Genomic DNA, 14,364 nt, shown 5'->3' on the forward strand with positions numbered 1-14,364 from the left:
TAAAAGTTGCTCAATAAATACTTGAAGAATGAATGAACTCTATTAGTTAAATAGGGTTCAGTCATAGTTCAGGGAAGGGGCCCTGAAATAGCTGGCTCTGAAAGAAGGAAATACCAGTTATTGCGATTATGTTGTTAGATGGGTAGAAATTCGCATTCGATTAAGGGATAAAGTTTTGCGTTTTTAAGCTAAAGAAACTAAAGCCTATAAAGGCCGATTTAAAAGACCTCTTCTCTAGACTTGATGAAACGCTGTAATTGCCATCTTTGGCTGAACACTGAGGAGTTCAGGAGTGCCAAGCAAGTGTTTCCAGAAATGTCAAACCTGCTGTTTTGAAATATGTCATTCCAGGGCACAGTTAAATATACAACTTGCTCCGAAGAGGTGTGAGAAGTGGGCCGATGAGCTGTGAAATGAAATCTGCCTAATGAGGGCCGAGGCCAGCACACACAGGGACCTATTTGCAAATAAAACAACGTGACGTGATGCCTAAGAAATAGACAACATTAACACAAAGGGAGCCTACTACGTAGCACATTTCCGCTAGACATAAATGGGACACCTTTCCAGGCAGCAACTCTAAAAATGAATGCACCGCCTAGTGAGGTGCGAGCCTTACTCCTCACGAGGCGTCCCGTGCAACCGCACGCGGACAGCGGGGCTCCAGCGGAGGCGGGACGGAAGCGGAGAGAAGGCGTCTAGGAGACTGGGCCAAGGTTTTGACTGTCCGAACGAAGATTCTTTCGAACCTATTGATTTTTTCGAGTCTTATGATTCTTTCGAACCTTTTGATTCTTTCCATTCTCGGTTCTAAGCGTTAAAGCGCAGCTGAGAAAGGCAGCAACAAAGATGGGAAGGGAACTAGCAGGAGTTCTCAGAGAAAAATGTGTGATAATTTAGAGGAGAAGCCATAAAGAAGAGACTGAGTGAGAAGCGGAGCACACGCAGAAGACGAAACAAGGATGCGCAGAAGAGAAGAAAAACCTTGGCGAAGGAAGAGGGTGACCAAACTCGTCCCGGAGGGGAGGAAGGCAGGCCCGCCCAGAGAGAGTCGGCTGCTTTAAGGGAAGCCCCGCCCCCTGGTGGTGACGCTCCAGCAGACCCGTCCGCGATTGGTTGCGGCCGGAGGGCGGGATGGGGTTGCTAGGCGCGGAGGGGATCCGGCGGGCCCCGGCCGCCTGGAGCGCGGAGCCGCGGGAGCGGAGCCTGGGTTAGCGGCGGTGCTGGAAGATGGCGAGCGGCCGGGAGGAGCGGCCGCCCTGGCGGCTGGGGTGGCTCCCGTTGCTCCTGTGCCTGCTGCTGCTGAGGAGCTCGGCCCGGGCGGCTCACATCAAGAAGGCGGAGGCGACGACGACAACAACGAGCGCGGGCGCCGAGGCGGCCGAGGGCCAGTTCGACCGCTACTACCACGAAGAGGAGTTGGGCTCCGCGCTGAGGGAGGCGGCGGCCGCGGGGCCCCCCGGCCTGGCCCGCCTCTTTAGCATCGGTCGCTCGGTGGAGGGCCGGCCGCTGTGGGTGCTGCGCCTCACGGCCGGCCTGGGGTCGCTAATCCCTGAGGGCGACGCGGGGCCCGACGCTGCCGGGCCGGACGCTGCGGGGCCGCTGGTGCCCGGCCGGCCCCAGGTGAAGCTGGTGGGCAACATGCACGGCGACGAGACTGTGTCGCGCCAGGTGCTGATCTACCTGGCCCGCGAGCTGGCGGCTGGCTACCGCCGCGGGGACCCGCGCCTGGTCCGCCTGCTCAACACCACCGACGTGTACCTGCTGCCCAGCCTCAACCCCGATGGCTTCGAGCGCGCCCGCGAGGGCGACTGTGGTCTCGGTGACGGCGGCCCGCCAGGGGCCAGCGGCCGCGACAACAGTCGCGGCCGCGACCTCAACCGCAGCTTTCCTGACCAGTTTAGCACCGGCGAGCCCCCCGCCCTGGACGAGGTGCCCGAGGTGCGCGCCCTCATCGAGTGGATCCGCAGGAACAAGTGAGTGTTGCCTGCCCCCTCCCCGTCCGTGTGAGCCTCCAAGGGCCGAGGCTGGTTCCGGCACCCAGTAGGCGCTCAGACAATGCTGGCATAAGGGGTGGCGGTGGTGAAGGTGAAGGGAGACACCCTGTAACGGAGACAGGGCCCAGGCCGCGTAGCCTCCCATCCTGCTAATCGTCAAAGAATTGCCTCCTAGAGACTGTCATTTGTTCAAGGGATGGCTGGAGGCGACACTCCTTTCTGACATTCTGGTCCCTCTTCTTACAGGGGCATAGAATATGAGCGAGAAGAGATCTTAAGGATAACCTAGGTCAGCTCACACATTTGATAGATAAGCTGTCAATGTTGTTATCTTATATCAAAAGTGCCTAATGTTATCGGCGCTATGCTAATTTTTTCTGTGACTGCAGTATCTCACTTTATTTTGGTCACAACCTGATGTCATAGACACCATCAGTTTTGCATACGGGGAAATTGAGGGTCAGATTGGTTAACTGATTTACATAGGAGTGTGGTTGGGACTTAGAATTAGGCAATCTGATTCCCGATAGTCCTTTTAGCCACAGAGGGAGACTGGAGCCCAAAAATGGCAGATGATATTCCCAGGATCTTCCCCTTGCCTGTTTGAGAGAAACTGGTTTTTCTCTAATTTTTACCTCTGACTCAGCTTAAGAAGATATGGACTTAGCTGGAGAACTTGCACAGATCTGTGAGCCGCTTCATTTTAGACTCTAAAGGGTTTGTGATGCCATTTGTGCACCTTATTAGCCTGTGCAGAATGACTAATTGTCAAGCTTTTAATACACACTTTAAGTGTTATTAATCATTGCGCGAGGTTTAAACAGTTACAAAGTAGAAGAATGAGGACCTCAAGAAATTAGTATAAAACAAGAGAATGTTATAAATATTTATGAGGTATGTTGATGCACCCAGTTAAACTTTACAGGAATTGTTCCCACTGGCAAGATGTGTGTGGGCTGCAATAACACGGACCATCTCTGTGGAAGAGGTAGAGCTTGAGCTATCTCCAGAGATGGGCAGGATTTTCAGCAGAAAGGAGAGGAATGAAAGAAGAGGGAACTCACTCCAGATGGCATAGTGTCTGAAGTGAGCAGGCATCTCTTCCCCTTTTTAAGCATCAGCTTTTCCCCATTTTTCTCTCTTCATAAGGCTTTTGCAGCAATAGCTAATCATTCCATCTTGATTAAAAGAAGGTTTCTGAGGGACTGCTAAGATAAAGAAGTTTACCTGCGGCACTTGGAATCATTTCTCCTACAAGACTTCAGTCATATATAGATCTAGAAAATTCGTGGGCGTTAGGACAGTTCCTGAGTCTTTTCATCTTCTCTCTTTTACTTTACTCCTCTTGATAAGCTCTCTTATAGATATATAATTTCACATTGACTTTCTGGGAGGATTTTTTTTTTCTTTTAAGTACGATCGTGTCATGACCTCTGAACATCTGCATAAGAAATATGACTTTGACATACACTTATTGACAGAGCTCTGATGGCCAGGGCTTTTTGGAGATGATACATCAAATGCACTGTTTGCATTGCTTAAATGTTTAAAATGCTCTGCTCTTGCACCTTTAAAATGCTGTGATCCTTGCAGGGATGTAAATTCTGTGCCTGGATTTTTCTTTTCAGTGTTAGTTGTGCTGTGACCAAATATGAAAATAAGCTTTCTCTTGGTGCGAGTCGCCTTGAGGCTATACAGAGTCATTTTGGTCTGTGGCTGTGGACTATCCTAATCATATCTGTTCTTCAAACATGTAACTCTAATTAATCAAAAGAGAAAGTAGGTGATCATACATGGTGAAGAGTATATCCATCCTAACTCAGTCTTCAAAAATTCACTCAAAATGAGTACTCTGTGCTATTAACCAATAACAAAGGATACTGATATGTGAATAAAATTGAAAACACAAGCACACACACAATTTGATATTGATACCTAAATATAGCATCAGCTTTATGGATAGGATGTTTTTAAAAACTCAAACATTAGTCTGTATGGGAAAACTACCCTTTTCAGCGTATTTTGTGAGGTAAACCATTTGAGTAATTTCTTGATACCCTATTCACTCAGCTATATTCAAATTAGATTTTTGTTGTTATTTTGAAAATGTAAAATTTTAAGGCTTAATTTCCTCCAGCTTAGGAAAATGAAGTTTATTTTCTTTGTTTCACTTTATATTTCATCCAATAGATGTTGAGACAAATACTTAAGAAAATATACCAAAAATTAACTATATCATTCAAATGAAGATTTTATAGTTGACGCCTATATTTTTTTCACACTACTTTATTTTTTTTTTTTCATTTTTTTTGAGACGGAGTCTTGCTCTGTCACCCAGGCTGGAGTGCAGTGGCACGATCTTGGCTCACTGCAAGCTCCGCCTCCTGGGTTCAAGCCATTCTCCTGCCTCAGCCTCCCGAGTAGCTGGGACTACAGGCGCACGCCACCGTGCCCGACTAATTTTTTTGTATTTTTAGTAGAGATGGGGTTTCACAGTGTTAGCCAGGATGGTCTCGATCTCCTGACCTTGTGATCCACGCACCTCGGCCTCCCAAAGTGCTGGGATTACAGGCTTGAGCCACCGCGCCTGGCTACTTCTTTAAGTGAATATACCTGCTTAGATTTTCATAGGAGATTAGCATATAAATGATATTTGAATGTGTTTGTGAAAAGCATTATCACAATGTTGAGAGTGGCTGCAGATTATTTTTTCGGGGGGCTTATGTACGCATATCTATGATTTTCTGAATCTTTGAAATTTAGTTTGTTAGATATTAAGTTATTTTAATTTTTTTCAAGTTATCTACGGGGTTACCTGAATAGCGTAATAGAGTTAATTTAGAGATTAACTGTTTAATATTTATAAACTCATTTGTAAATCTATATTTACCAGCTACTTTAAATCTTATGCAAGGAATGATATGTGATACTGAAGTCAAGTATGAAAAACATTTGAGAGAATTCATTTGAATGGAAACCATAAAGTACCTTTCAAATAAGATTGGAGTTGATTTGCAAAGTTGATTTGACAAAAACTCAAAGCATAATCTTACAGCCATTGTAGTAGGTGTCACTTTCTCTTGAAATCTTCATTGTAAGAGTGGCATTGGTACTTTCAAAACTGTGTAATTACAGTAAGGAAAATTGAAGTGAATTTTATTACTCAAGTAGATTGCAAATATTTCATTGTTCAAAAGTATTTGGTTAGGCCATTTTTGACAATATTTCTGAGAAGTGTTGCATGAAATGTTGAACAAAATGAAAAACAGCATTTTGTAGAGAATCTTGGATTTTAAAGTTTTAATTAAAATGTATAATTAAAGTAGCATGCTTTACTTATTTAGAATATTTAGTTATCCATTCTATTTTACTAGAATATGAATGCCCAGAGGGCATTTGTTTGTTTGTTTTGTTCACAGATGTATCTATCCCTGGAATGTCGTTTGGTAAATAGTTGACACTCAAGAAATGTTTGTTGCTGAATGGATTACCTGAGCTGCCCCAGCCTTCTTATAACTTTCCCAAAGTCAGCGGGGGGAAAATATTTAAAAATTATTTTAGAATTACAAACCAGAGAGTAAATTGTTAATACCTTAGCTATAGAGGAGAGGTGGGTAGAGTGGAATCAGAAAGTTAGAATATTTTCTTAGTTTTTGTTTCTGTATCATTCTCTTACAAGGACTGGCAGTGGAAGTGGGGAGTAGAATGATAGTTTGTAAGGCAGTGTTTCCCTAAACAGGATGCTAGATATCTCCAAAGAAATGAACATTTGTTGAGCAGGGGCTATAAAGCGGTCTTTATGCCAGATTATGTTTCATGTGTGTTATCTTAATTTTCATAACCACTCTGGGAAATAGGTAGCATTAATCCCCATTTTACAAATGAGAGGAAAACTGAGGTTCAGTGAATTTAAAGGCAGTAACTTCTGATTATGTTATATTACTGGTGAGCAACAGATCTGGGAGACGAAATGTTCTTACCCATATTTGTCTGTCTGTGCCATTGCCACTACACCAAATGGCATTCTTCTCTGGTATCTGGAAGGGTGCTAATTAGAATTATATTAGTTTTTAGCTAATTTCTTTTCATAGTCCATGCTAGTGTTTAATCACTGTCCTTATTGGCAAAGATCTATCTTCTGATGAACAGATTTTTGTGTTACAAGTAATTTTCATTGTTTGATCTTCTCTGGGATAATACTACTCATCATGCTTAAAATAATCTTTCAAATTAGACATGATAGGTTTATTTTTTTTTCAAGCATATAGAGAAATGTTATATATACCCCTTTAGAGTTTCTGTAGGTCAGTTAATTTCAACAACAGAAAGGCAGAAGCAGGAAAATCCAATTTAGGATGGAAATAGAAAAGTATTTAATCTCTACTGATAGTAATGGTTTAAGCTGTTATATAAGGGAAAGATGTTTAAATAGGACTTAAGCTTTTTTTTTTTTTTTTTTTGCCTTTAGCGTTTAGCTTTTACCATAAAAGGAATTCTTCAGTATTTCTATATAGATAAGTTTGACCAAATTGTAGGGTTCGCTTAAAAGTAGCAGCATTAAAAAAAAAATGTTTCTTTTATAGGAGCAGCCTTGTCTCCACGTCAGTTTATTTTTTTAATGGCCCAATCAGAAACATTGGGCCTTGAAAGAGCTGCTTCTACAGTGATGCAATGGAGGACTAGTCTTTGATATGGTGTATTGTTTTTCTCTGTAAGCAGCTCACTGAATCAGGTTATTTTCTTTGTTTTTTCCTGAATCTCCTCAACTATGGCTTCTCTCTTGAAAATGTGAATTTAGTATATTGTGAAACTGGAGTGAAACACAAAATATCCTTTTAAAAATTAGATTCCCTATCTTAAAAATTCTCTTTGGATGGTAAATGTAAAAAGCATAAAAGTTATTAAGCTAACATACATACAATGAATATTTATATATACCAGCCATGTTTTCTATGAAATTTACATATTATGAAATACAAGTCGTAGGCTGAACTATATGAAATTGTCATTTTTGTACGTCAGAAAATGGGTGAGGGCCAGGCACAGTGGTTCATGCCTCTAATCCCAGCACTTTGGGAGGCCTGGCAACATGGCTACCAAACAGAAAAGGGTGAATATTGGCAAGCTGAAAGCTCATATAGTTCAACCTAATACATGAATTTGGAGTTCCCTAAATAAGACATTTCCTGAAATACTAATTTATACTGTGTTATCCAGCTGTGTTTTCAATGAAGGAAAACTCTTTGAAGTTACTTTAGGTTAACCTGAATTGTTAAAGCTGTTTGAAATCTTAAATTGATAATACTTTCTTTCCATTTTCTTTTTTTGTTGTTGTTAGTCTCCTTATAACAGATAACAACTGATAGAGTTGTTTTCTAGGTCTCCAAGAGAGATATTGGAGTTTATTTCTAAAAGATTTTGTGGAATTTTTTAATGCATGGTGTTTTGTGTCCTTTTTTTAGTGATACGTAATTTGGTTGTATTTTCAAAGGTTTGTGCTTTCTGGAAATCTGCATGGTGGCTCAGTGGTAGCAAGCTATCCTTTTGATGATTCTCCAGAACATAAGGCCACTGGAATCTATAGCAAAACCTCAGATGATGAAGTCTTTAAATACTTGGCAAAAGCTTATGCTTCAAACCACCCCATAATGAAAACTGGTGAGCCTCACTGTCCAGGAGATGAAGATGAGACTTTCAAAGATGGAATCACAAATGGCGCACATTGGTATGATGTGGAAGGTATGCAAAGCATTGAGTTTGCTACATTTTCCCCCTTGTTTGTTGAGATTTCTTATGTATATTCTGAGCAGAAAAGAAGAAAATTTGTAGAAATTTAACTTTAAAAAATATTATTTCTTTTTATTTTGAAAATGTCAAACCTACAACAAAATTGAAGGACTACCTGAAGACCTATCTGTCCTTCATTTAAATTCACCACTGTTATCTTATCCCAGATGCCTTGCCTCTCCCTCTCCCACATTTTCACTCTCTCTACATGCACATGCATGAACATGCACACACACATACACACATACAATCACACAATCTTTTGCCAAACCATCCAAAAGTAGGTTGCAGATTTCACAACACTTTTCCTGTAAGTTCCTCAGTATGTATTTCCCAACTACAGGGACATTTTCCTGTTTAACTGTAGACTATTACTATAACTGAGAAATCAACGATAATTTAATATTATCATACCACATGCTGTCCATAACTCAGATTTCCCCCATTATGTCCAAGGTAGCCTTGGTAGCCCTTTTTTCACCAGATCTAGGATCCAGTCAAAGTTCAAGCATTGCATTTGGCTCTTGTAAAGAGACCATGCTAATAGTCCTATGGAAAAATTCCATAATCCAGATTGTCACTTTCTTCATAAGATTAGGTCAGATTTCCCAGCAAGACGCTTATATAGATCATGTTGCACATCATATCAGGAGACCTATAGCATCAAGCTGTAAGAAGCCGAGTTGGACAGCTTAGTTAACATGGTGACCACCACCAACCAGGTCTCTCCATTTAAATTTAAAAAATACAATTTTTAAAGAGATAGGGTCTTACTCTGTTACCCAGGCTGCAGGGAAGTAGTACAATCATAGCTCACTGTAATCTCAAGCTCCTGGGCTCAAGCGATACTCCTGCCTCAATCTCCTGAGTAGCTGGAACTATAGATGTATGCCACCATGCCAGCTAATTTTTACATTTTTTATAGAGATGGGGTATTGCTGTGTTGCCGAGGCTGATCTCAAACTCCTGACCTCAAGCGATCCTCCTACCTCAACCTCCCAATGTGCTGGGATTATAGATGTGAGCCACTTCACCCAGCCCGGATCTCTCCATTTGACATAAAGGCACATTTTCCTTTTGTATTTTAATCTGTGAGGTGATCATGGAATGCTGATTTTTTATTTTTATTGTGGTAAAACATATATATAACATGAAATTTGCCAGTTTAACTGTTTAAACATTTTTAAGTGTAGAGCTCAGTGGCACTAATTTTCACAATGTTGTGCAACCATCACCACTATTTCTTAAAACTTGTTCATCATCCCAAACAGAAACTCTGTAAGCATTAGATAATAATTCCCACTTCCATCTCTATCCCTTACCCCTAGCCATTGGTAACCTCTAATCTACTTTCTATCTCTGTGAATTTGCCCATGCTAGATATTTTATATAACTGGAGTTATACAGTATTCTTCCTTTTGCATCTGGCTTATTTTTCTTAACATAATGTTCTTAAGGGTGATCCATTTTGTAGCAGATATCAGAAATTTATTCATTTTTATGGCTTAATAATATTCCTTGAATGTATATGTTATAATACATTTTGTTTATCCATCTATTGATGAGCACTGAATTGTTTCCATCTTGGCTACTGGGAATAATGCGTAATGAACGTTGGCGTTCAGGTATCTGTTTGAGTCCTTATTTTCAATTCTTCTGGATATATGCCGAGGAGTAGAATTGCTGGGTCAAATGGTAATTCTATGTTTAGGTTTGACAGACTATTTTCCATAGTAGATATACCATTTACATTCCCACCAGCAATATATAAGGGTTCCAATTTCTTATGAAATGTTATTTTTTAAAGAATTGTTTGTTTGTTTGTTTGTTTGTTTCAGATGGAGTTTCGCTCTTCTTGCCCAGGCTAGAGTATTGTGGCATGATCTTGGCTCACTGTAACCTCTGCCTCCTGGGTTCAAGTGATTCTCCAGCCTCAGCCTTCTAAGTAGCTGGAATTACAGGTGCCTGCCACCATGCCCAGCTAAGTTTTTGTATTTTTAGTAAAGATGGAGTTTCATCATGTTGGCCAGGCTGGTCTCGAACTCCTGACCTCAAGTGATCCACCCGCCTCAGCCTCCCAAAGTGCTGGGATTACATGCATGAGCTACCGTGCCTGGCAAGAATTGTTAATACAAGCTTGAACTGTTTATCTTTTCTCTTTAAATGCTATGAAAACAGCTATTACTGTTTTTAAACTTTAGGTATACTTTGAATAATAACGTTTTTGTTTTTATGCACAGATGTAGATGTAGAGGGAACTTAGAAAGAACAAATCAACCAATGGAAATGTCATCAGTGTAAATTGTTTCTTTTCTAGGAGTCTGCCCATGATGAAATGCCTTAGGTCTTCCTTACCTTTTTATTGGCAGTCACATTATAAAATGTCTTATGACATGTCTCTTGATGTGTATTTAAACCTTTAAATTATTCTTTTACTTTTTATATCAAGCCATGTGTACCCAAAATGGGTCATAAGTTTGAAAACTTAATACTTTTGTTATGGGATCTTTGGGGTGTTGCTTTTCTGGCTGGAAACCTCTGTGCCTCGTGGTACCTTTGCCCAAGTTCTTGTCCTACATCCAGGAAGAATGAGGTATGCAGAGAAGTGGAGGGTGAGCAAGACAAAGAGGAGCTTTATTGAGCTCAGAGGAGACCTGCAGTGGGCAACTCCTCTCTGTAGGCCAGTCACCCAGTCAAGTGTTCAGCCCTCAGCACAAAGGAGGCCCTGGAGTGGGTGGCTCCTCTCTACAGGCAGGTCATCCTGATGAGTGTTCAGCTTTCAGCAGAGAGGAGCTACCCTCTAATTGTGCCATCATCTCTCCATCCTCTGCCTTGCTCTGGCTGAGCCCAGTGCTTTTATGGACCTCAGAGAGGAGGAAGTTGGTTCATGGGCACCACGGGAAGCCTGGAAAAGGCACCACAAGTCCCCACTCCAGTCCGTGGGACTGGCAGCCTGGCCCCCAGCCTTCAGGCCCTGCCTGGCCTGAAGGTGGGGCCTCACCAGGGACCCCCTCCCTTCTACCCAGGAGCTGGTCTACCTCCTGCTGCCTTCCATGGCATCCCGGCTGCTCGTGCCAAGGGGCACCTGCAAGCCAGTGCTGAGTCGCCTTCAGTCCGCTACCTTGGTTCCCTCTTCCACGCTTGTCAGTGCCCAGTCCGGGGATGGGGGCCCAGGCAGCAGGGCCCAAGCATGTGCATACCCCTCTGGGCTGTGACAGTGCACTGCCTCAGCTCCAACCCCACTCCGAGATAGGAGCAGATGCAGGAATGGGGAGAGGCCAGGCATCAGGAGCAGGCATCTCCAAGCCTGCAAGGGTAAGGGGGTCCTAGGAGGTCGGGGGACGCAGCTGCTGCCAGCTCCCAGCTCCCAGCTCCCGCCGACTCAGTGGAGCATGCAGTCCCAGCCATGCCCCCTGGGGGCCTTGAGGGGGGTGCTCCTAATCCTCACTGGACCTGGGCCAGTGACTGGGCCAGGGGCAACATTGCTGTAAGCTTCCCTGTTGCCCTAGGGCTAGGGGGTGGCCCGGAGCTGGTTGCGGGCCTTGGGCCTGGCTGTCAGGAGTGTCAGGCTGGGAGGTCACCCCACGTGGGGTGGACACCGGGGACTTGGCCCCAAGTGGCCAGTGCAGAGCCTCCTCCCAAGCCCAGGAACCTGGGACCCTCAGTGGGGTGGGCGCAATGGCTGCACTTCTGGCCAGGTCCCCAAAGCTGGAGCCGCTCCCGCCTTCTGCCCTGCCCCCGAGGCACGGCCCCAGCTCCACATAGGGGTCCCTCTATGCCTGACTACATTACTCCCCCGCTGTGCTGCTCTGGGCCTGACCCCATTACGGCAGCCCCCAGGGCAGCGGGCTGTATGGGGTGGCAGCAGAAGGGGTGGCTGTCCACCTGCTTCCTGCACCCTCCAGCCTGCTGCTGCTATCACTTTCTAGAGTTTTCTGATCCTCCTATAGTTTCTGCCAGTGTTTCTTGAATATCAGAATCATTCAAAAAGAGGTTTGACATACTATTTAGAAGTCAAACCTTCTCCCCATAACAATTAGAGGTGATTTGAAAATCATTAAAAGTTTTTTTTTATAGATAACGGACTTACTTTAATGTGTAATTTTTACATTTCAGTCCTTAGTAAATATATTTAATAAAACCTAACTTTGTGACCTGGTGGTTTTGTAATCTAGTCAAGTTGCTTCATTCATTTGAGATGATGTTACTTAAAATAATGGGGTAAATAAGTACTCAACTTTGCCTTTTTGGAAAAAGTTGTAAAAGGTTAGAAAGTAATTTCTAACTGACAATTGAGGAAGGTAAATCTATCTCATACTTAAAAAATAAATATCCTGCCTCTACAAAAAGTAGGCGTACTTTGGTGTTAAGGCCAGAGATCATTTGGTGAAGCTAGTTATGATCAGATTTTTCTGATTATTCAAACATCTGAAGAAGCTACATTATGCTGCTGTCATTTTTATTTTTATGAGCATCAATTTTTCTCTTGTTTCAGCAGAATGGTCAGATATGTCCTGTGTTATTTCTACAATAACTAGCTTATTTCTCTTCATACCTCAGCAAATATTGAGCAGTTTCCCCTTGAAAAGGAGGCTGTGATGGTTTTAGTTTCAACAGAGTGAATTCATTGTGTTTAGTGAGTAAGATGTTGTAAAATCTTGTGACTAGGCATGTACTCAAAAAACCCGGATGTCCTGGAGTAATTTTTTTTTTTTTTTGAGACACAGTCTTGCTCTCTTGCCCAGGCTGGAGTGTAGCCGTGGTCTCAGGTCACTACAGCCTCTGCCTCCTGGGTTCAAATGATTCTCGTGCCTCAGCCTCTTGAGCAGCTGGGATTGCAGGTGTGTGCCACTATGCCGGCTAATTTTTTGTATTTTTAGTAGAGACAGGGTTTTACCATGTTGATCAGGCTGGTCCTGAATTCCTGGCCTCAAGTGATCCGCCCACCTTGGCCAAGTGCTGGGATTATAAACAGGAGCCACATGCTCAGTCGAGTAATTTTACTGATGCTCTATGTGATATATTTAGGAATTCTAGCTTAAAGAAGTATAGACCTTTAGAGCTGAAAGTGAATATATTGATTTAGTCCAACCTTTTTGTTTTAGAGAAAATCAAGGCCTGAGAGAGGAACTAACTTGTGCAATATAATTTATTCATATAGCAAATATTTACTGAGTTCCTGCCATGCCACATACACTGTATTAGGTGATAGGTATACAGTGAAAGCAAAACAGAAACAACTCCTGCTCTGAGGAATCAGACAGTGTATTAGTAGTGTGGAATGAGGGGTGATTTGGGCCCTAGTGCCTTTGCCTTCATTGCCAGGGCTGACCTAGCATATCTAGCTGCCTATATGGGTGAGCCTTGCTTCGCTCAACATGTCTCACAAACCTCCAGGATCCATTTAGGAAATGGCTATCCTAATAAGGTTAATGAACACCCACATCCCCTTCCAAAGCCTTGTTATTGTGAGACCTACTCTGGACTTGTTCATGGAGCAGGATGCCTTTTTTTTTTTTTTTTTTTGAGATGGAGTTTCACTCTTGTTACCCAGGATGGAGTGCAATGGCGCAATCTCAGCTCACTGCAACCTCTGCCTCTTGGGTTCAAGCCATTCTAGTGCCTCAGCCTCCCGAGTAGCTGAGGTTATGGGCATGTACCCCCATGCCCAGCTAATTTTTGTATTTTTAGTAGAAACAGGGTTTTCCCATGTTGGTCAGGCTGGTCTTGAATTCCTGACCTCAAGTGATCCACCTCCCTTGGCCTTCCAAAGTGCTGGGATTACTCACCTGAGCTACCGCACCCGGCTGCCATTTTTTTTTTTTTTTTTTTTTTTTTTTTAATCACAGCGCGCTGATTTGTATGCCATTTACCTACCTTTCTTCACAGTGTTGAAGACATTGTAAAAATCATACGATGTTTTAGCATGTTTATTCTAAAGCAGATTTAATAAAAACTGAACTGTAGTTTTAGGTCAACTTTTAGGCCATGGCATGTGCTTGTAGTCCCAGATACTTGGGAGGGCCAAGGTGGGAGGATCTTGAGTTCAAGCCCAGCCTGGGCAAAATAATGAGACCCTGTCTCCAAGAAAACAAAGAGACAAAAAAGAATTGCCTTCTTTCAACTTATACAATTTAAGGAAGGGCAGGCAACTTATAATTGAAATTATTTGATCAAAGATCATAGTTTTATGTAACTTTTAGAAGTTTTCTTGGGCAGAACATTGTTACATTTTATTTTCTTGCAGATAGAAGAACAGTAGAAGGCAGTGCAGTGTAGTGGCAAAGAGAGAGCTTTGGAATCCCGTTGCCTTAGGTTGGAAATCACAGCTCTACCTTGACTAGCTCTGTGTGTGTGTGTGTGTGTGTGGGTGGGTGGGTGGGTGGTATGGGTGAGAGAGAGAAATAATATTGGACAAGTTAATGAATTTCTCTAAGCCTCAATTCCCACTTATATAAAAGTAGAATAAATACTATCTACCCACAAGATTAGGAGGCTCAAGTGAGAATGTGTGTAAAGCACTTTAGCCTAGCATCTGGTGCCATGGCTACTTATCTCTACTAGAGTTTAAACTTACTCT

General features: G+C 42.8%; 1 protein-coding gene across 1 annotated transcript in view; it reads left to right on the forward strand.

Annotated features, from left to right (window-relative positions):
- Positions 1-1,144: 1,144 nt before the first annotated feature.
- CPD (carboxypeptidase D) overlaps positions 1,145-14,364 on the forward strand; it is a 90,456-nt gene continuing 77,236 nt past the window's right edge. Inside the window, exons 1-2 of the mRNA XM_073004811.1 lie at positions 1,145-1,976; positions 7,489-7,736. Coding sequence (XP_072860912.1) covers positions 1,231-1,976; positions 7,489-7,736 — 994 coding nt within the window. The 5' untranslated portion in view covers positions 1,145-1,230. The remainder of the gene's footprint in view (positions 1,977-7,488; positions 7,737-14,364) is intronic.

Source organism: Chlorocebus sabaeus, chromosome 16, assembly GCF_047675955.1.
Source record: "Chlorocebus sabaeus isolate Y175 chromosome 16, mChlSab1.0.hap1, whole genome shotgun sequence".
In the NCBI taxonomy this organism is placed as follows: domain Eukaryota; kingdom Metazoa; phylum Chordata; class Mammalia; order Primates; family Cercopithecidae; genus Chlorocebus; species Chlorocebus sabaeus.